Source organism: Diorhabda sublineata, chromosome 5 (assembly GCF_026230105.1).
Source record: "Diorhabda sublineata isolate icDioSubl1.1 chromosome 5, icDioSubl1.1, whole genome shotgun sequence".
NCBI classification, from domain to species: Eukaryota; Metazoa; Arthropoda; class Insecta; order Coleoptera; family Chrysomelidae; genus Diorhabda; species Diorhabda sublineata.
This window is the reverse complement of record NC_079478.1, coordinates 10100996-10123301: the sequence shown is the minus strand read 5'-3', so window position 1 is coordinate 10123301 and position 22306 is coordinate 10100996. Positions and strand designations below refer to the sequence as shown.

Sequence of the window (22306 nt, the reverse complement as noted above, 5' to 3'; positions counted from 1 at the left end):
TCAGTAACACAAATTGTAAGAAAGTTCCATTTGTTAAGTCATTGTGTAGAAAATTAAGTTTTTTTAAAGTTATTCCTAAGTGTGTGGTGATACATTTCTATATATTCAACTTCTTGATACTATTATATACTGCTGAGTCATTTTCTTATACAAGGGTTGTATGAATAGTGTCCGAACAAGACATTTTTTTCTTATTTCTTATTTTTTATTTTTCAGCATAGTCAATAGGTATTCGTTTTCGAGCGATGCTTAAACCTTTTAACTTTTCAAATAATAATTGTCGTCAATAACATACGTTTCTGCTGCCCCTTTTTTGAAATTCCTCCCCTTACCATGTCAAGTAATAATGCGTGATACTCTCCTGTTTTTGTTTCACCTTTTTGAATATAGCCGATGAATACAGTCTAATGACTAACCTAAAAAACGGTTGTCATCTCTTTTTTCGCCCTTTGAAATAGTCTTTTTCGAAGCAGATCTGCTCTTTGTGATCGACTGTCTAAACTGTTTTTTCATTTCAGGAGTTTAGTGGTTGATTAAGTGTCATCTACAGTTATAAATCGATGCAAAACATCCGACTCGTTTTGCTTAAATTACGTCAATAAGACCTAGAAAATGTTTATTCTTGGTTCAAAGTGAGCAAACGCGGCATCCAACGCGATGATATCTTACGCATTCATAATTCTTCGGTCAGTTATGCGGTAAATGTGCTCGTTTGAACTGCCGATAACCTCTTCTATCTCTCTAACCTACATTCGTCGTCATCCACCACCATTTTGGGAAATATTCGATATCGATGGTTGTAACGGTTATTGGTCGTCCCAAAATATCATGATGGTGCAAAGGCCTCATATACACCGGCTAACTCCTTTCCCATTTGCGTGGGCGTATTGCATTCCAAAACCAAATATATTATTTACTGATAATTCGAGACTAAACTTTAGATTATGGACCGTCGAATTGGTTATTCATATTTTTATGGCGGAAATAAATGACAGAAATAATTTCTGTAAATGTGTGCTTTTCAGTTTTACGTGAAAAGAAAGGTAACTCGTTCAAGACGCCATTTTACATTGTGTCATGCAAGGCATGTTCAATGTCGCCATTAATCATTTAGGTGTAGGATTATGGCTTAATTTATGAAATTTTCTCGAAAATACTATTATGTTACGATGCCGTATTTCAATTCTGTTTGATATTCTTAGTTTACAAATTTGTATAACAGACTTTTTATAAAATACAAATTTCAGGCTAAACAAATGTTGATAACACTATGGCGTGGTATTTTCAAGAATCGTTTGTTCACTTACAGTTGAGAGAGTTAGGTTAGATTAGGATAGGTTGATTATTATATTGTGTTTCATTTGAAACCACAACTAACTATAAAGTTAACAATCTATAAGGTTTATGTAGACACCCACTATTACCTCAGTTCTAAATTATTTGAATAAACGTTCCCTTTAGGGAGATCTCGCAGCTCTTTCCGGGTGGGACGGGGTACTCCTCGCTCTCAATTTATACTGGTTCCTCCGATTTATACTCGATATAACCTCAAACTTTATCTTCTAATTAAAAATAACAGAGTAAGCTCCGCCAAGTCCCTTCCAGAGGGAAGCTTTCCTGCTACCCTACCACTCCCCATTAAAAATCACTATAAATCAACGAAACATAATCTAAAGCTTCACTCAGGTTGATACTTATTCTATATTTGTCCTTATTCGTCAACAAAAATCACATCTTAATTAGAATTAAATACATTTATTGCCATTTAGAATTGAATATCAAATTATTTGTAGGATGGAAAGCAGAATCATGTGAGTTTTCCTGAATTCCAGCAAAATGGTACCGCGAAACAATTCTGCACAGGTACATTAATTTGATTAATATTTAAAATTATACTAATTCCCAACAATATTGAAAATGGAAGGAGACAATAGTTCGGTATATTTTTCAACATTTCACAAAAAATCTGGATGAACCATACTTTGCTGTTATTTGTTCTATCTGCCAGAAAATAAAAAAACCACCAGTTTTCTTACTTAGAAAACATGCTACCCTCTTCCAAGTCAAAGTATTTGCTTGGATGGAATGTAAACGGGCAATATTTAATCGGTTAGTGATGGTTGCAAGATCCAGCTTGTTTGGGTGCTCGCTCACTTGGTAACAAGAGCAACGACGAGCATGATTCGCTCGCTATCTGTGAGGAAGAATAAAGTAACATAGACCTGTTGATAAACATTTTATTGAAGTATATTAGGATTTATTTGTACATATAGTGAAAAGACTAACCGATCCCTGCAAGCTGCAAAACTGAACCACGATAGAAACAATTTTCACTTCGCATGGAAACTAAAAATTCTGTTATTGTAATGAATAAGATGAAATTTTCTCAATTTGTTAATTAATGAAACAAAAATATGGTTATTACTCTAATAGTTCAAAAAGTATCAGAAAAGAATTTGTTAATTACAATTTTTCTATACCAGTTTTATAAAACATGAGATATTAACATTTATGAAAATTGAGAACAAACAACTCAAAAAGATTCCCACAAAAAAGAGATGCTTCAATTTAAAGTATGGAAAACGATGTTGCATTACTTGTGGTAATACACTGCAAGCACCCCAATAAGACAGTTTTTTCTGATTTTTCACCAAAAAATCCTCCTTTATATTCTATGACTTTTTCACATGTCTTGGCAATCAATTCATTCGTCATATATTGCTCCAACTTTCGCATAAAGCATTCCACAATTTTTTCGCGAGGACGTTCCGATTAAGCTCTTCCCACAAAAACCCAATGGGATTAATATTCGGGCTCTTAATAAGCCATACCATGTTTATTAACGCCCCTTTATACACAAAATATTCTCTGCATAATTTTGAACTATGCTATAATTAATCGCAAATCTGAAGGGACGGCATTTCACTCTCAAATTTTTTTGTACTGTTTCTTCTTCATAATCTCAAGTTTTATGGCTAGAAAAGTAGCCCCAGACCATAATCAAGCTTCCACCAAGCTTGATTGGTGATATATGTAGTCTGGCATCATCTTTTCATGGGCATTATGTCGAACGTAAATTCCTTTGGAACCGAATAGCTCAAACTTGGATTTATCGGACCAAAGAACTTTTCTTCTTTAGTCCAATCTAGATGGAAAGGGCCACCCACTGCATGCATCCGTTTTTTTCTTATTTCGTGATCTTAGCAAAAGTTTTTTCGGCCTCTACCTGGATTTCGTCTTCGATAACTTCAATTTTAAAACAATCTTCCATTCGAATTTGGACAACGACGGCAGAACACACTTCACTACTAATTTCGCGTGTTTTTCTCATTTTAAGATGTTTTCACTGCAGAAATCACAAGTTTTGAATAATTGATATTGTTTGTCAACACACCCATCTAATCTCAGATAATAATAAGTCGGAAGCACGTATTTTTAGAAGTTTTATAATCCTATTATTGACCTATGGGAAACACAAGCAAAGCAATTAGTTATTAGCACATAATAAAAATATCATTATGACTTGCTTTAACGCAACGTTTGTTGGTGTTTGCAAACAAAAAAAGTAAATAAAATAATAACTTGTTCAGATATTCAATGTTAACAATAGATTATGCAGGTGTAGATTTCTTTTGTTATCTTGAGGGGGTTCGTTACAACCGATAGATAATTATGTGGTTTTAATGTGGTCTTAAACTTTTGTTCGGCAGTATGTACCTGTATGTATGTATGTATGTACTGCTCTCGTATTATTGTGAGTCAAATTTATCAAAAAAATTGAAATTGAAATCTTACCTCTCACCGGTATGGTCGTGATAATAATTGTCTCTTTCTATTTTTATAAACTAGAGAGAAGAATATTAAGACACTTTGATAACTTTTCAATACAATTTAGTTTAATTTTTTTTCAAATATATCCCATTCCTGTTGTGTAATTATCATCCTGAAGTAAGTTTAATGAACTGTTTAATTTATTAATTATTTATGTCTTAACAACTATATTCAAGTGTTGCCGTATTATGTTAAAATGTGATAATTGGAAAGTGCAAAAATAAATATGGTATGCTCCCTCCTCTACCTCAAAGCACTGTCATAACATTTTGTAGATAAAAACAGCTAAGCCACATAATCCTGGAGAATCCTCTACCATTCTTCTATTGCTGCATCTTGAAATTGCAAAACCGTGGTCGGCGCTGGATTTCGAGCTCGGATACTTCGTTTCGACTTTTACGATCTGAACTATATGAGGCTTCAATTTGAACAAAAATTCATACCCTACGGAACCACATACTTTTCTAAAACTTCTGCCATATGGTGGTTTGCACCTAACTACTATTTCGGCCCGTCCAATACATAGCAGCTCTGTTTTTCAAAGCGTAAACTACTGTGCAAATGGCTCTCCAGCACGTCTGTGAACTTTTTAATGTCAACAGTTTCCATGATAACATATTGTTTTTGTCAAGTAGTCCATTGCTAAGTAGTCTAGTTGACATGTTCCCTGGCAACATTACGGGAAGAACATATTGAGAGACGCAGACTGCTGCCTGGTTCTCAGTTTTTCTCCTAGAAATCTCCGTCTTACTGTCCAACAACTGACAGAATCATTATCTACTTTCTGAAGTTACCACTGCAATTGAATAGCATTGTCTGATCGATTTTGTTAGTTGATTTTAGTCTTCTAGTTTGAGGTTAAGGAGTGAAGTCTCCGCTTCTTTAGTAACGCTGGTTAGTTAGTTTTATGACTAAGATCTTATATATTAAAAAAATTGATGATTTCCATTCCGAGTCCGTTCAGGCGTTCTACCCAACCGATTTGCTTAATTTTTTTTTCAATGAAAGATATTGATGCACAGATCAGCCATCAACCATCGGATTTCATCTAATTTTCACCATTCTCAAGTTATACTCAAATGCGATTTCCCCCTGTACATTACTTATGGGAGTTTTTCACATAAACACGTTCTATCCTCAATATCTCAGGTTTTATTCAAGATTTGGTTAAAGAACTCTCGCTGAAACACCTTCTTTCTTTTGAGTTTTTGAACACTTAAATCGGTTGAGTTGGAGAGGAGCTAGGCGCGGACTTTCAATGTGGAGTTATGGATTTTTGTAGATTTTTGGCAATTTTTATACATTCAAAGATCTATATCTCAGGTTCTAATATAGCTACAGAGTTCGTTTCTATCATAATGATACTGATACGTATTTAATGGATTCGATGCGAGCGAAGCCGCGGATAAAAGCTGATCTTTTCCTAAAAGAGTTACCGCTTGTGCCACTCTTTCCATATTTCTGTTAGTTTTTGGCTGTTATGATGCCAACTTGATTATGTGAACGATTAATTTATTTTCATTTTATTTAGTTTTATAACTTTTGAGAACGGTTTAAGAGAACGCCGAAACCGAGATGTTTCATTAAATGTGATAAATTTCTAAAAAAGGAACATTAACCAGGTAAATCATTGAGCAACATAAGCGATAAAATTACCTTTCAGAAGATGTATAATGAGAAACTGTTAAAGTTAAAGTGTATTATAAGAATTTACAAACCAAAGTGTGTTAATACTTTTGCTCTCAACTGATTTTTCTCTAATAACTTTCACATCATATCTTTAACGATGATCATATGTAAAATTGCTAAAAATTGATATGTGTTTTTATAAGCCATTAACAAATCTAAAGTGATTAATATTGAATAGATTTAATTTGCACCAAAATTGGTAATGTTTTAAATTAGATTACATAACCGAAGTTCTAAATGAAGACGAAAATGAATCATCGTCAAAAGCTATAAAAGAAGAATGGGATAGTCCAATTACGTTTACAGCAAAATCGTCACGTGAGTATGAATGAAAAAATTGGTTTTCTAAGCATGGCAAAATTATTATACTGAATTAGTATAAACGATTATTTTTATTCTGGTGTGTGAGGAAATGGTTTTTATTCAGAATTGAACACAATGTATACCTCCAAATGATATTCATTTAGTTACAGATGAAAGCGTATATTCGGATAATGGAAAAAGATCTTCAAAAGGATCTATTGAAGGTGAGTATTTCGAATACAAGGTTTACTACTGAAGTTTTGAGGTAGATAAATAAAAACAAATATTTATAAACGGATATGGCTTTATTCTTATTCAAAATATTCTCCATTAAGATCTATACACTTTTGCATGCGTTTGAACCAAATGTCGAAGCTTTTTTTTTATTTCGATTTAGGTGCTTCCAAAACATGTGATTTAAACGCATCAACCGTTTCTTCAGGTGTAGAAAAACCGCTAATGACCCATCAATTCGATGTTTTAGTTTGAGCTGATGTGTGATAGCTGGCATTGTCGTGGTGAACAATGATTCGTTTTCTGCGTTTGGTTTCCCTGGCAAAAAAAGCTGGTGTACCATCAAAAATTGACCGTTCTACGTTGCTCGAATGGAACGGTAGCGATATGTCCAGTTATTTCGAAAAAACAACCGACCATTTGATTTAAATTGCTTCGTGCTTGAATAACTTTTGTTGGATTTGGCTTGACTTGAAAGATCCATATATTCGATTATTGTCTTTTTAACTACAAAATATTCCTGCAATATTAAATGTATGCGCGTGGAACTAAGAGCCAAATATGCCTCAATCTCTCGGTATGTCACATGACGATCTTGCAATATCAGTTTACGTACAGCTTCGATGTTTTTTGGCATAACAGCCGATTTTGGTTAGGTTAGGTTAGGGATTTTGGATGACCTTCACGACATCCATCCTGTTGAAAAGTGCTATCATGATTGAACTCTTTTTGTAAAATAAAAAAACCCACATGAGAAAAACGCATGTAGCGCTTCTTGATGTTCTAATTGAGGATCGTAGAGTATATCTTCAAACTGTGTCAAACGACGGTTTTTTGTTGCATGTAAAAATCCATGGGAAAGAAAAAACTGTAGGAATGAAAAAGAAAGCGAAAATCTTATTGCATAAGTTGTTAATAATTAATAAGGGATTTATTCTCTGCACATCTTTGTATACTTGAAACTTCATCTTGTTGGTGCCATATTTCACTTAGTTCTAATAACAGTTCATCTAGATCACTAGGTGGATGTGCGTTATCATGTATTAATCGCATTTAGATCGGTTATCACACGATCGCTCCCAACCATATCGATATAACTGACATTTTCTGCCATATTACATTGAGCAAATCGCTTGCTAGGACGTTTGTATCCTTTCCTACCATCATTTATCACATAGAATCGTCACAGGTCCACGTACAGTTCATTGGAAGTTTGATGGCGCATGAGATTTGGGTGCGCGGTAGCAAAAGTAGGCGAGTATCCAAACATTTTGAAATGGTAGTTAGGAGAAATTTAAATTTCAACAGAAATATATTTTTAAAGTAAAGTTAGGTTAGATTCTGTACCAATGGGTTCTTTATTACTATGAACTCCTGTACACAAAAATTATTATGAATTTATAAACTTTTTATTTTTGATTTTGTATCAGGGTGTCCAATTCTCTCAATTCTGCTCCACAACCTATATCTTTCCCTCCTTCACGCAACTTTATCATTAGATCATTAAAATCATTAAGATCATTAAAATGAATATTAATTCAATAATATAAAGGTTGTGTAAACTATCCTTATAATCATTGTAGCTTTGCAGATTTTTGAAATATCGAGAGTTGTCGATATATAGAAGGTGGGACATTTCCAAATTGACAATAAATATAGTGTAATAAGGTTATTAAGATGTTTTTTGTTTTACCAGGAGACTTTATGAGAGTTTCAACGCCAACAGCCACAGAAATGATGCTTCCTTGGAAACGAGAAGAAGAAGGCTGTGTCCCCATTCTCCAGAGCGAGTTTCCTGGATGGGCGTCAAACAAGGAATACTTAGCCTATAATTCACCGTCTGCCACATTTTTGGGTAAGTGAACCAATGAATGGTCAAACGAGCCTTGGATACAAACTTTTGCTTTCGTAATTTATTTCATTTATCTTTTTCAGGCGGTCTGGAAAATCCTCGTTCATCAGTAATTGGTCTTTTTCGTCGAGAAAGTGTTGGTTCGGAACCATCTTGCAGTGCCGAATCTACTCCTCATAAGGAAAGAAGAAATTCTTCAGGTCGGAGCACTTCCTTGTTAGTAGAAGAAACTGAGAAAGATTCTGATCCGTTAGGGGTTTTACAAAAAACGTTTATGCCGATTTCACCGTTACCACAACCACCTGCACAAAGGCGTCAAGCTAGGAGAGGTTCTATGATGGAATTGAATACAGGGTAGGCAAACTAACTGCAAATTCTTGTGAACTATTATTTTCTGTTTTATTATCGTATTCACAATAAAATACCACGAATTATTTTTATAATGATACATCTTGTCACTCAATCAAAATCAGGTCAATTTATGCACGAACACAATGGAATGGCAACTTGTCTGATAAAAGTGCAGAAAGGAGATTAAACGATCAATATCAAAACACTGTCATACGAATACCATTTGCAGTGTGTTAAAGAACCACTACTGAAGGTAGTACCCTTGAGAGGGTGAAAGAGAAAGAAAGAGAGGTTTTGTATATGGGAGAACTTGAATATTGCACAGTTTATGAGAAAAGAAAATACGAAATTATTTCGTGACCGCAAGAATATAAGAATTTCAAACTTAAACGAAATTGTTCACAAAAATTGATACTAACTAAATTAACTGAAGGAGTAACTATATTTTCTATAGAGGACATTGATGATAATACTTTTTTGGCATCAAAAATTTATATTATAACATATGTTGACTAAAACTATGTTTTTGGAATGTTATATAATATATGAATAATACCAAAAAAATAAAATTAACATTAGTTCTCTTTTATATTGGACAAAAATTCCTATTCATTCTATTGGTTTATCCTGTGGGCCTCGAGTAAAACTAAAGCGTTTAATGATGCTTCTAACTTTAATACAATTATCTCCTGAAGCAGTTTGTGGAGGCTAATCTGAAGCTTTTCATTAATTGAAAAAATTTTCCGCTAAATTGCAGCAATTAATTAAAATTGGAGAGCTGGGTTTTCTCTTGGTTAAAAAAGGTTGGTAGACAGCACCCGAAATGAAACGTTGCTTACCATGAAAGCAGTAACGTTCAAATCGAAATAGAGAAATATAAGAAATGCCATTTATATTAAAACAAATACTTACGATCGAAAGTATTTTTATTGTTTTAGAAAATATTTTCAATTGGGATTAATACAGTTTTAAACCAATTATGAAAGCACATTTTCACCTCGGACTAATTTAACTCTTAAATATGTGTTACAAACCAAAAAACCAGCTGTTTGGGTGTCGACCGTGAGAAAACAAAAATAAAAAAATTATTGACAATCAAATTTAGGTGATATAAAGGATTCGTTTATTAATTCAATCCTATGGCTGGGTAAAAATTACTATGGCGAGCGGTGTTTGATTTGCCATGATTATTTGCTTTTTCGTCAACATTTTCATGACATCTTCAATGACTTTTGGTAAATAAATATTTGTGTACCAATTAAATTTGATAGTATCAAGTTACTCGAAGGTTACTATTGACACATGACCGGTAATGCAACAGGCAACTATTTACTATGATACGCGTCAAAGACCCACATAGTTGCTTGCTATGATCGCCACAACGATCCAAACAGCTTTTGGAGTTTTCGTGGGCCATTTGGCTGTTGAACGAGTTCAAGCTACAAGACAACCTGTAACAACGACAATAAAATTTTTTGGTTAAGGTTGTTCTATAATCGATACAAATTCTATTAGAGTCTAGATCCTCAATCCCAAGGAAATAAGAATAATCCCGTTTGAAATATATTTTTTTAGGTCTGTTACGAGAGACACAATTCCAGAAGAAATTTACGGAACTTCGTCACTTAGAAGACCGTCTTGGATAAACAGTAGCTCCCAAAGACGTTCAAGTTTCACCAGGCAACCAACTTTAGGCATATCGTTAATGGGTAATGTTTCATCACCTTCACCAACACCTTCAGAGACTTCTAACGAAGATACCGATATTGAGTGTTTGATGAAAGCTGGACTTTAATATAAAAATATTGAAGATCTAGAATCTAGCGACTGAAAGCTTATTGTGATTGGGATTGAACAACAGTATTAAAGTAAATTTCGAATTTCGTTTTCCAAATCACATCGGAATTTGAAACTTGTTATAATAATGTCGAGGGTAAGAGAAGATTTAAAATATTTTGCTAGCGTCCGTTTCATCGTTTGCTCATGAAAATTCATCTTTAGAAGTTATTTTAAATCAAAAGTAGTTTTTAAATAGAAAAATCATTGTTAGTATTTTCATCGCGATATGTTTAACTTGTAAGTTCGCGTCATAGCTTAAAATTAGTCTCAATTTGTTATTTCCATAAAAAAGTTGATAATTAATAATTGAGCAAAAACCCCTACGATAAACAAACTTATGAATCAATAGTTTGACTGCAAAATATAGTACCTGTCTCCTCTCTTTCGTAACCTAAGTTCATTCACCTTCGGTTCCAGGAATAAATCGATACTCTTGTATATATACAGTGACTCACAGATCAAATAATTCACTCTATAAATAAATTAGAAATTGAATTCCGTTAAATCAAGAAGTAGCAGTCACTAATAGAAATTTCTCTTTTTATTAACTGCTTCATCATGTAAATTGTGAGTTACTTGATGTTAGAGTATACCTAAATCTAAAAATTATCTTTTGTGAAACACCGTATATAGGCAAATTTGCTTTTTAAAATCTAGTTGAATACTTATCGAGATTATAACTTTAAAATCACTAATTACATCTGATTAAAATATCACTACTGTTACTGTCTAATAACGGAAAAGTTGAATGCATTTGCTGAGACAACTTCTTGTCCCTGGTTTTTTGCTTATTATGATCAACTATAAGTTTCTAGGTATACTACGACAAACACTTAAACTGCAAAGTATATTTTTAAACCTCTGATAACCGAAATTAATCTGTAGTTTCAAAATAATGAAGCAATCTAAATGTGCAATACTGAATAAATTTTAAAATGCAAATGTCTCAGTTATGAACTTTTATCGGCCTACATGTTGGATAAAGTTAAAAATGAAATACTTTTAATTAGCGAAGACCTAAATTATTATAGGATTTGTTTCGATATATTTTAATAGGTTTAGTAACAATTAATGTCATGGTTTTAAAAAGAACTTTTTGCCATTAATTGCCATCTCTTAGTAAGCTCTAAAACAGGGGTCGGCAACTTTTTTTGGCCACGGGTCAAATTCAACCAAAATGCGATTATTAAAGATATATTATATTGAGAAAATAATTACAAACATACGATGATATATTCAAATATTCTTAGTCTACTATAGAACCAAACAAAATTTCAATACCAAATATTTTATTACTCAACATATTCTCCTCTTAATAGGATACATTTATTACAGCGAACCTTAAAAAAAAAATGTTTCTTCTTGCTCTGCAAACCAGACTTCCACAGCTTTTATTACCTCCTAGTTGGAATAAGATTTACGAACTTTTTTACAGTTGGGGAAAGAGATGATAGTCGGACGGAGCCAAATCTGGTGAATTAGGGGGGTGTTCTAATAATTCAAAACCTAAATCACGAATTTTTTACATCGCAACATGAGATTTGTGTGCAGGGGCGTTTTCCTGTAAAAATAAAACACCTTTGGATAGTTTTCCGCGTCTTTTCTCTTTAATTTTTTCCCGTAGAGTGGTCTACCCTAATAAAAAATCAATCATGATTACTCCTAATCCCAAAAAACTGAAGCAGGGGCTTTTCTAGCAGATTTTTGGACACGAAACTTCTTAGGTCTTGGAGAACCAGAATGTCGTAATTCCATCAATTGTTGCTTTATTTCTGGATCTTAGAAATGAACCCAAGTCTCATCCATGGTAACAATTCGGTTTAAGAAGTATACGTCGTTTTCAAATCGAGCACATATCGAACGCGATGCTTCTACCCTTGCACGCTTTTGGTCAATATGCAAACATTTGGGGATGATCAAATTGACTTGAACGCGTTTGTTTGAAATATTTAGTGCTTCAGATATCCGTATTAGCCCAATTCGACGGTCTGATAAAATCATGTCATGAACTGCATCGATATTTTCGGAGACTGACACAGAAACAGTCCTTCCCGATCGGTCATCATCTTCAATGGAAAATTTATCTATTTTGAAGTTTGCAGTCCAATTTTTCACGGTCGCTTACGAAGGACATTGATCACCAAGGGTATTAAGCATATCTTCGTGAATTTACTTACCTCTTAACCCTTTTAATTACAAGTACTTGATGATGAAACTCCAATTTTCGGTTTTCACAATTTCGGTGGACATCTTTTTTCTTTTAATTTATTGCGTAACTCTGGTTTACTTTTACTTTTACTTCACACTGACACTTCTAATAAGTTATTGTTCGTTGCTATGGGAACGCTATATTTTGTTTATGCATGGAACTGGTCTAGGCTAACTAGATATCAATACATCCTCGTAGTTGAATGAACTTTATTTATTAATTTTCTCTACGATATCAATGGCTCCCCTGTTGTTGAATTTGTGACGTCAATTCAGTCAAGCCTAGTTTATAGTTAGTCGTTCCGCAATTCCTTCCGTCCATAATGTTGACCTTTTAAAATCAATCATTTTTAAACTAAAATTGTCAATTCTTTGATATTCAAAATACTGCAAATTTATAATATTTTCTTCTGTTTCATCGGGCTTTATTATAAATGTAAACATTTTTCCATGTTTATTAAGACTTTCAAACCGACTTTCATATTCACTTTTAATGACCGAAATCCAACTTTCGAACAAATTTAGATTGCGTACATCGATATTTTCTTCGAAAGAAATTCTGTGGTTATTTCCTTGGAGTCGAACATTGAAATCATTATATTGGTTCATTATGTCTGTTGAGAACAAGAGTCTTACAAATCATTGTTTATCATTGAGTTCAAAATCATTTTAACCGATTACGTGAAGAAATATTTGTATATCATCAAAATACTTTACAAATCTTTTAAGAACTTTGCCCGGACTAAACCATCGCATTTCAAAACTCAATAACAAATTTCCATATTTTGATTCAATTTCCTCCAAAAAACAGTTGAAGCGCCTGTGTATTAATGCTGATCGCGCTATTATCATGTTTACGATCTTAACTTTTTCCATTAAATCCTTAAGTTGTTGTGTAGATGCCTTTGCAAATAAATTTTCTTCATGTATGATACAATGAAACGATAAAAGTATACAGCCAAGTTTATTTTACATTAGTTTTACAAATCCAACAGTTTTTCCTCTCATACTTGGAGCACCGTCAGTTGTTATGGGAAACAATTTACTTTTTAAATCCAGTACTTGACCATTTTTGAAATTTGTAAACTCTTGTACTTGACCAAAAATATGAGTGCCTTTGGTGGTGTCATTCATTGAAGCTCGAACATATAATTCTTCTTTAACATTCGAGCTATTTATTGATGCAAATCTAATAATTATTGCCAGCCTACCAATACTATTTATGTCGGTACTTTCGTCAACTGCAATGCTAATTATGTCACAAGATAACAAATCATTTTTGACCTGTTCATCAATATTCTTTGCCATACCTTCAACGCGACGCTGGACTGGACTGACAATAGCATTTCTTTTATTCTCTCAAATTCTCCCAAATTGTTCGGAACAGTTTATGAATGCGTTTTTCAAAAACTTGCTGTCTGTAAATGGTTTTCCGTTGGTACCAATGGTAAGAGCTGCAACAAAGCTCGCAGACATAGCGTGATTGTTGCTGGTAAAATTTAATACAAGTTTAGCAATATATTCAGATTTATCTTTATTTGCCATTTCACTCACATCTTTACGTTTTGAAGTAAAGTGTCGCTCAATATTATTAGTCCTGACGGTAATTATATCTGTACATAAAGTACATATCAATTTGTCACCATTTTCGATACACCCATACTTTTATGTCCCACCCATCTTGAAATAATCTCTTTCTTGCTTTTTGTTTGTTCATGGTACTTTTTTTAAATAATATTCATTTCTCTAGGTCACTATTATTGTTTTACAAGCTCTATAACTATAACTAACATACAACTGAGATAACTAATCGGCCGATTCCATATCCAGTGTGGCGGGGGTGGAGCTTTAACTGATATTTTTTTTATGTTATACTGGATTCAAAGTTGGTACGTTCATACGACAAAAATTTTTTGAGAATAAGAAAAAAAATTTTTGGGTTGCCGACCCCTGGTATAAAACTAAGCTTCACAAAATTAACCAAAAACAACCACAATGGAGGTAAAATTTGCATTTTGTTCCTCTTTCGACAAAACCGATTTTTAAAGCAATTTTTTACCAAAGATGAAAAATGGGTACTTAATGTTAATCTGAAGAGCAACAATGGTTGTACAACCGTGCCGTAAATCCTGACTTGCATGCGAATGTGTGTTAGGCCGAATTTTAAAAGAATCGTTCATTATGAGCTCGTCGTTTTTGATCGGAATAGATCACGATAACCCATTACCACATACTGAGAGATCACGAGGGAAAAGCCCGTTTGGAATATAACGTTCTTCCACAACCACAATTCTCTTGTTGTCACCAGCCAGGTAGTTTAAAATAACGGCAACGATATCATTGATTAAATTGTTTTATGACTAGTGAATTAGTTTTTTATTGGTTATCTATTTTTCTTGTTCAACAACAATATCATTAAGTTCATTATTGGGTAGATTGAGGAACTTTTATGTCGAATAAGGTTTCGTTTCAGTGATGGACCTGATTCAGGAACAATTTTCTTCTGCAGAGCTGTGGTGATATGTTTGTAGAGGGATGGTTTTTTGGGGTAACGTTCGCTCAGTGTGTGTGCTTGCAATATATCATAGGGATGAGTTAAATTGAAAGAAGAGAAGCAAATGAAATAGAATAGCACACGGAATGAAAGTAGTATTGTATGGTAGAGAGTAGGTACAAAATCGGGCACAGCTGCGGCAGTATTATCCCTTTTCGTTGGCCATTTTGGCAAAAAGCTAACGCAAAGAACCTGTAAAGTGTTGTCTACACTACTCGCGAAGTTGATCGAAGTTCACTTCTAGATGCAAATTTCATTTCGCTTCGTGCAGCAGCGCCTCTACTCACTCAATTTTATATACGATATAATTTTTAATAAAATCAAGAAGAGCTATTTGACCTGTAGGGTCTTCATAAATATTATTCTCACAAAATTTGTTATTGTATCGTTTTTATATTTGGATATAGAGCAATAAAGACCCCAGAAACAATAAAACATTAAATTTGCTTCGTTTTAGGAAAAAAATATTTTTGTTTGTAGATCATTGAACACACTTAAAATATTTAGAATTGTTGTTTAGAAACATTGTTCTGATTTGAGACCTATTCATTCCATGAATAAATTTATACTTAAAGTAGTGTTATTTGAGAATAGCTACAACAGATATTATTTGGATAAACCTAACTTAACTTATCTATTAGTCATTTTGGTAAATAACTGAACTATTCAATTACAATTTTTATTTGGGATGACTAAGTCATATTAGAAGAACACATTAAATCAATTCAACATGTTTATGTAAATTGTATAATTAATAAATAATTATCAGTTTGATTTAGTTTTATTTTAATAAATAATATAACCTTGCCCCCTTTAAGAAAATGATACGATTCAATCACTAAAACTAGTATATCTCGATATCCATGAGTAGAGATGAGAATGGAAAATTTTGAAACTGATTTCGGCTACCATAGTTAGTGAAATTGTGTTTACAGTCTCTAACATACAGCATAAATCTTTAGCAACATATTAAGTTTTATTTCAAATTGAAAATAGTATCAAAGAAACTAGCAATATGTTAAAAATTATCTATAACTGTGACTTGGTGTCAGACAAAATCAATGAAAAACTATTTATGAGTGTGGGGTCAAAAAATCCGTACAAACTGTTTGTTTTCATTCATTAATTTGCAGTTTACTCAGTCCAACAATTACTACTATTACGATTACTACACTATAATTACATATATTTTATATAATTCAATCAGAACCCAGTCTTATACAAAATGATATGTGGAAAAACCTCAAAAATTAGCAAACCTCTTTTTTCTCCATTAAGACGCTTTTGATTATGCATATACCCATCAGATTTAGCATTATGACACTTCTGGCATTTTCAGAATATGAATAATGTGCTAAAAGTAAAACATGTTCGAACCATACCTGATTTTGTCCACTACAAAGCAGATGAAAGCAATTCCAAAAGATGCCTTTCAAAAATGATTAATTCAATGTTGGGATGAGAAGACATCTAACCGAGTGCAGAATTTGGAGATTGATTTCTAAATTTTGTTACTTCTTTAAAATGTTCATACAATATCGTATTTTTTGTTTGTATAGTGAAACCTTTCTGTAACTAAGGGAATTCGACAGTAATTGAGGATGAAGATGTCCAAAGATTTGTCAAAATATCAAGAACAAGCTCGAAAATATCAACTTTAGAAAGTGTAAACATTTAGAGATAACGAGAAAGAAAAAATTTAATACAAATTATCTTTTTATGTATGCAACAGACAGGTATTTTTGTGGTTTTGTCGTAGTTTATAGCAACCATTTACTTCTAAAAGAAGAAACCTCACACTGAAACACCTAAAATGCCGGTTGGTATATGCTCATAACAAGATTTTTTGTCATTTGTCAGTTTTTTGTGAGACCAGTTAACTCCATAATTAGAATTGTTGACGGAAATCACATATTTTGTTTTTTTTTGAACATTGAAATTTCCGTGAGATTCTTATTAAGAATTGAGTATACAAATGGTGGTTGGAAAAGAGGTACAGGATATGGGTAATTACACATGTAATTGAATAATAGACATTTGAATCAAATTACCCTTTAATAGTTTCTGGAAGACACCATTATGGTGTAATTTGAAATATTCACATGATATTATATATAATAATATAATCTATTGCAAATATAACAATCAGAAACACACAACACACTGAAATATACAAAATTATAAATAATTTTTAAACAATCAAAAAATACCACCTCCGAATTACCAAAAAATAAAATATGAGTACTTTACAATGGATGTCAGTCTAACTGAGTCCAAGAATTTTTTTCATATCAGTCCAATATATTGGAGATTTTTAAAAATATGAAAACAAAATTTATAATAAATTTTCAACTTATAACTTAAATTTGTGCGCTTTTATAATAAATAGAAACATAATACACAAAGCCAAAAAAGAGGTTTTGAATCTTCATTCAATATACATAATTGTTCTATGAGAAAAAAATTCTTAGATTGTATGAAAGGTGGTCATTATTAGTCTTTCCGATGATAATGGAAAGAAAATTACAATATGATTAAGTCTTTTTTTGCTCATGATGAGAGGAATGAGGTGAAAATGTCTTAATCAGTCACTAATTCATCACTACTCAGATCCAGTAGTACGTTTTACTTTTCTCTGCCTTGGGCTTTGAGGCTTGCTTTTAGGTGACTTTTGAACTTTTTCCTTAGCTGTAAGAACAAAAAATGAACATAAATACTAATTAACAATATTTGAAATCTATACAATGAAAATGTAAAAGTTTTAACTACTATTGTAAAAGATGTTCTATATAACACTGACACATAATACTGGGTTGAATTTGGTTTAAGAAAAATGAAAACATTGAAAATACAATTTTTTACAATGTGGAAACATACTCGTCGAAGTATAAAAGTTTTCACTTAGGTAGACTGCTCATTGCAACCCTTTTGAAGATATTATGTTTTCAAAAGAATTATTAGGAAGTTTAGATTTAATTTACAGCAATTTCTATGTCCAACTGTTTCCTCAGTAACTGTACAAGGAACTTTCATATTTGTCATATTAGTCAACTTAAAGAAATAAAAACTAGGTATAACAATTTGCAGACAAATTAACATTTTTGAAAAATTTTTTTAATTAATCTGAACTTGAAATTTATTACACTTTTTTATGAGCATGTAGTATTATTTATTACATTGTTCCCAGCTACACATTTAACATATTTTTTGCTTAATTCATTTTACATATATAGTAAAATTTTAAATAGATTTGTCCTACAGATGTGTGAAAACCATGTTATAAGGATGATGCAAGTTAAATATTTCTGCCGTTTTTTGCTTTATTCCACTTTTCTATTAGTGAGACATAAACAAATTCATTATTTACACATACATTTATGTAACTTCAAATCAATCAAATTCCTCAATGTAAATACCTATATTTAAAAAATCGGCAATTGTTTACACGCTATCAAAAAGTCAGAATCGAAAGTAATTTTATTTAATTAAATTTCCCATGAAAAATATGAAATTATTGGTAGTAATAAGCACAAACAACGTACTACTCGTGAGAATGTAGAAATTTAAGGTTTCGATGAATGACTTTCCTTAATTTTTTTCATTGTGTTTAATAATTTACACACATTAGAACCTTCCTTTAATGTAATACTATTATTTTGGTCATACACTTATAGGTTTGTAAGTTAAAAGAAAAATACCTTGATAAGACTTAATAAAATATAGGAACTCTTACATAACCAAAAACGCTAAAATGAATCTGATCAATCTACTCATACAGCCCAGAATCGTGGATACTTAAGATTGAAGAGAGCAAATATATTGATTCATTTAAAATGTGGTGCTACAGAAGATTGTTTAGAATTCCCTGGAAGAAAATTAATCAGTCAATATTGGAAATGGTATTTGTAACCCCCAGACTATCATTATTATACATGAAAAAAGTGTATTCTGGACACAAAGATAGAAAAGAAGAAGATACTGATCGCTTTTAAGATGGTCTGATCAAATCAAACAACTGAACAATCAAACAGACCAACCCCAAGTATCCTTACACCAGGATGAAAATTGAGAAATATGAAAGGAGACAATAAAAAGGGAATAAAGACATTCCAAAGAGGTCACGAGCCTAATGACTGGGGAAACAAGTAGAGAGAGACACACAAAGTTATAAGAATTACCATAGAAATATATGTTCAAATTTCATTTCATGTTCTAAATAACTTCTTTTGAAACTTTTTAGCTGGATTTTATTTACTGTGTTTGAAAGTTTCACTGTAAACTGATTTCATGATTATGAAAACTCAAATGATTTTGCAATATACCAATTTTCTATTAAATAGGTGATAAAAAAATTATTTATGCTATAGTTTGATACTCTTCAAGCCCAAACAGTACATTTTAGATATTTGATATATACTGTTTATTTGAGATAGAGCAATGGAAAACCATCACTTTTCACACAATTTTGATTTGTGGATATAATATATATAATCTGAAGCATTACTAATCCATGAAACTTACATAAACTAGCGATAACTTGAGGAGGTAGCCAATCATAATCAACATTGTTTGGATTGTTAGTTCCAGTTTCAACAGGGGCTGACTTTCTACTGCTACCACCACTTCCTCCACTGCGTTTTTTACCAACAGATAAAAGAGTTTGTTGACCAATAACCAAAAGTAAAACTACTCCAGCAGCCAAAAAGACATACAAAAAGAAAGTTTCTCCATCTAAACCTATAAAAACATCAATTTTTAATAAATTTTATGAAAAAAAAAACAATTCTGATAATATACCTTCCTCCAATTCAACAACTTGTACAGTTTCATTAAAAACAGCTTCTTGGAAAGGATTGCCATTACTATCATGATAATTCAACATGATGTTGAGTCCAAATGGTCTTCCAGCAAATGCTTCTGAAGGAAGAAAACTGTAATGGAAAGTAGCTTCTTTTTCTGGTGCTATTATTTTCCTGAAAATAGAATTTGTGAGAAAATGGGGACCTTATAAATGTTACATTTAATAATTAAGATTACCTGTAACCAATAGCTGAGAAATTTTGAATGTAGAAGTTAAAATCCATAGGATAACGGAAAGATGCCTCAAGAGTATCAACAATAAAATCTTGATCACCTTTATTACGGAATCCAACTAAAAACTCAACAGGAAGACCAGCAGGGATTTCTGCAACATAAATTATAAAATCAAAAACAATTATTCCAAATTTTATGATTCATTAAGACAAATTTTTACATACCCATTTGAGAGGCACCAGTTAGTTCAGGTTTCACAAATAATAATGTAGTATCAGCATATGGTGATGACAATGATTTAGTATCATCCTCATATTCTTCAGTAGCTCCAACCTCTTCCACATCAGCCTCCCCTTCAACTTCCACTTCATCTTCTTCTATTGGATCTTCCTCGGCGTAAGACACAATTTTTCCTACAATAAATGGAAAAGTATGGTACATCTCAAATCATGTAACCTTTATTTTATTTATATGCTTAAAAATGTGGTATTGTTAAGTTGTAATCAAACTTAGTTGACGAATAGAATTTACGTTGAGAGAATCTTTTAAAATCTGGAAAGTTTGTGATCATTATGATTTAGATTTCTAATAAAATTGGAATAAAATGTATACTTACCATTTTCAAAAATTAATATTAAGGCCGGAAATAGAAATAAGGCGAAAAATAATAACTTATTCATGTTTAAATTATTAATGAATTAAGTTTCACACCCTATTTGCAGTTGTCTTAAAATACAAGCATCAACCAAGTGACCGACCACCTTTTCTTACTTTCCCGATCTAGTTGTTTCGACGTGGAACAAAATTTCGTACACATCACATTGTATTCCACCTTTTACCGTTACGTCACTTTGTTAACTGTCACTTGACAACGTGTATACGTTTACACTCCACACCAATTATTTATGATAATATATTACTTTAGAACAAAAAGATAATGGGTAAATTCAATTATTGTATATTTTAACGATAATTATGTAGGGTCCATCCTTCACCCAAATTTTTGATTAGCAATTTAGTTGTATAAAAATTTGAGCCCTTTATGTAAACGTTGGTTAGTTAATATACACGTGGCTATTATTCCATAAGTTGGAAATTTGTTTCTTGTATGAAGGGTTATATATATATATATATATTAAGAGCTTCATCTGTTTTGTAATTTTTTTCATTAAATGTTTATTTGTACTAAAGTTTCTTTTTTACTTAAGCAAATTCGCTTCATTCTAAAACGATTAGCGGTAGTACAATAGTTTAAAAATATGGAACAATAGATTTTGTTGTGTAAATAAATATCCTTAAAAAATCTTACGCAATTTCAAATTAATAGTTTATATCTGAACCGATGTGCCAAACTTGTTTGTTCTACTAAGTAATAACAAATTAAATCGAATTGAATGATAGGAGCCAGTTTCTTTCTTTGGTTGTCTCTTTTCTACGACATTTCTGTTCGATCCTCACTCTACTAGGAATTAATCAAGATGAATTATTCCTTTTAGTGCTCCGGTTTCGTTTCGAACTTGTTGACACAAATTGTATAAAGACTGTTATTAGGAGTTTATGTATATAGTTCTTGTATTAAGTGCTTGTGGAAAATCAGTACTAATGAAACTAAGTATCACGTCGTCCGACTAACTAGTACAATATTATAATAAAGGATTAAATTCTTTGACTGCGTAAAAGTTGGTTGTAGGTCGATTTAAAAAATACAGTTTAATTTTATATGCAAATTTAAAGCGAAGTATATTGATGAATTCCAGTTGATCAACAAGATTTATAACCAATTAGTCATGAGAAAGTCTACTTTATTGGAATTGAAAAACTTTGCAGTGAAATATTTTGATTAAATTATACCTTATAGTTCAACAACTTGATTTTTAGTTTTGTTTGATGTAGCTGTGTTTGATGAATTGATGGATGAAATGAGCATGAGTTCTATTTCATAAATACTTAGATGGATTTCATAGGCGTAAGGGATAAGTCGGTTGTATTTTCTAGTTTTTGGAATCATCGGAAAAAAAAACGAAAGGAAAAGACACCAAAATGCTCAAAAAATGATGGAAAGGGCAATTGCTCCATTTTCAAAATTACCGAACAGTAATTTATGTACAGGGCAATTGTTGTGATGTTATTTTTTTCGCTAGTCGACAACCTAATTAGAGGATACTGGAGGAGATATAATCTTGGCCGAGGAATACGTTGATGATTCCGAAGAGAATAAGATGGGTAGTTTAAATAAAATATACTGTTATTACATTAACAACATATACAAGGATGTATTAATATCTAGTGAGCCTAGACCAGTTCCATGCATAAACAAAATATTGCGTTACCATAGCAACGAACAATAACTTATTAGAAGTGTCAGTGTAAAGTTTGACGTCAGAAAAGTGAACCAGAATTACGCAATAAAT

General features: G+C 32.0%; 2 protein-coding genes across 6 annotated transcripts in view; one reads left to right on the top strand and one right to left on the bottom strand.

The window, feature by feature from the left end:
- LOC130444363 (probable Na(+)/H(+) antiporter nhx-9) overlaps positions 1–15626 on the top strand; it is a 48986-nt gene extending 33360 nt beyond the window's left edge. Inside the window, exons 11-16 of one of the 4 annotated variants that reach the window (XM_056779452.1) lie at positions 1794–1863; positions 5737–5838; positions 5988–6047; positions 7754–7912; positions 7993–8263; positions 9836–15626. In XM_056779452.1, the coding sequence (XP_056635430.1) occupies positions 1794–1863; positions 5737–5838; positions 5988–6047; positions 7754–7912; positions 7993–8263; positions 9836–10055 (882 nt within the window). In that variant the 3' untranslated portion in view covers positions 10056–15626. The remainder of the gene's footprint in view (positions 1–1793; positions 1864–5736; positions 5839–5987; positions 6048–7753; positions 7913–7992; positions 8264–9835) is intronic. The other 3 variants (XM_056779454.1, XM_056779453.1, XM_056779455.1) reach the window with 3 other exon arrangements.
- Positions 15627–16897: 1271 nt separating this feature from the next.
- On the bottom strand, positions 16898–20967 carry LOC130444649 (translocon-associated protein subunit alpha). Of its 2 annotated transcripts, XM_056779903.1 has the most exons (6): positions 20512–20967; positions 20120–20308; positions 19899–20046; positions 19659–19834; positions 19383–19598; positions 16898–17549 (listed from the first exon to the last, which is right to left on the bottom strand). In XM_056779903.1, exons 1-6 carry the CDS (start codon positions 20573–20575, stop codon positions 17464–17466), a joined length of 879 nt encoding a protein of 292 aa, XP_056635881.1. In that variant the 5' UTR covers positions 20576–20967; the 3' UTR covers positions 16898–17463. The 2 variants fall into 2 exon arrangements, with proteins under 2 accessions (XP_056635881.1, XP_056635880.1); XM_056779902.1 differs by having other exon boundaries at positions 16898–19598; positions 20512–20737.
- Between the last annotated feature and the right edge of the window lie 1339 nt (positions 20968–22306).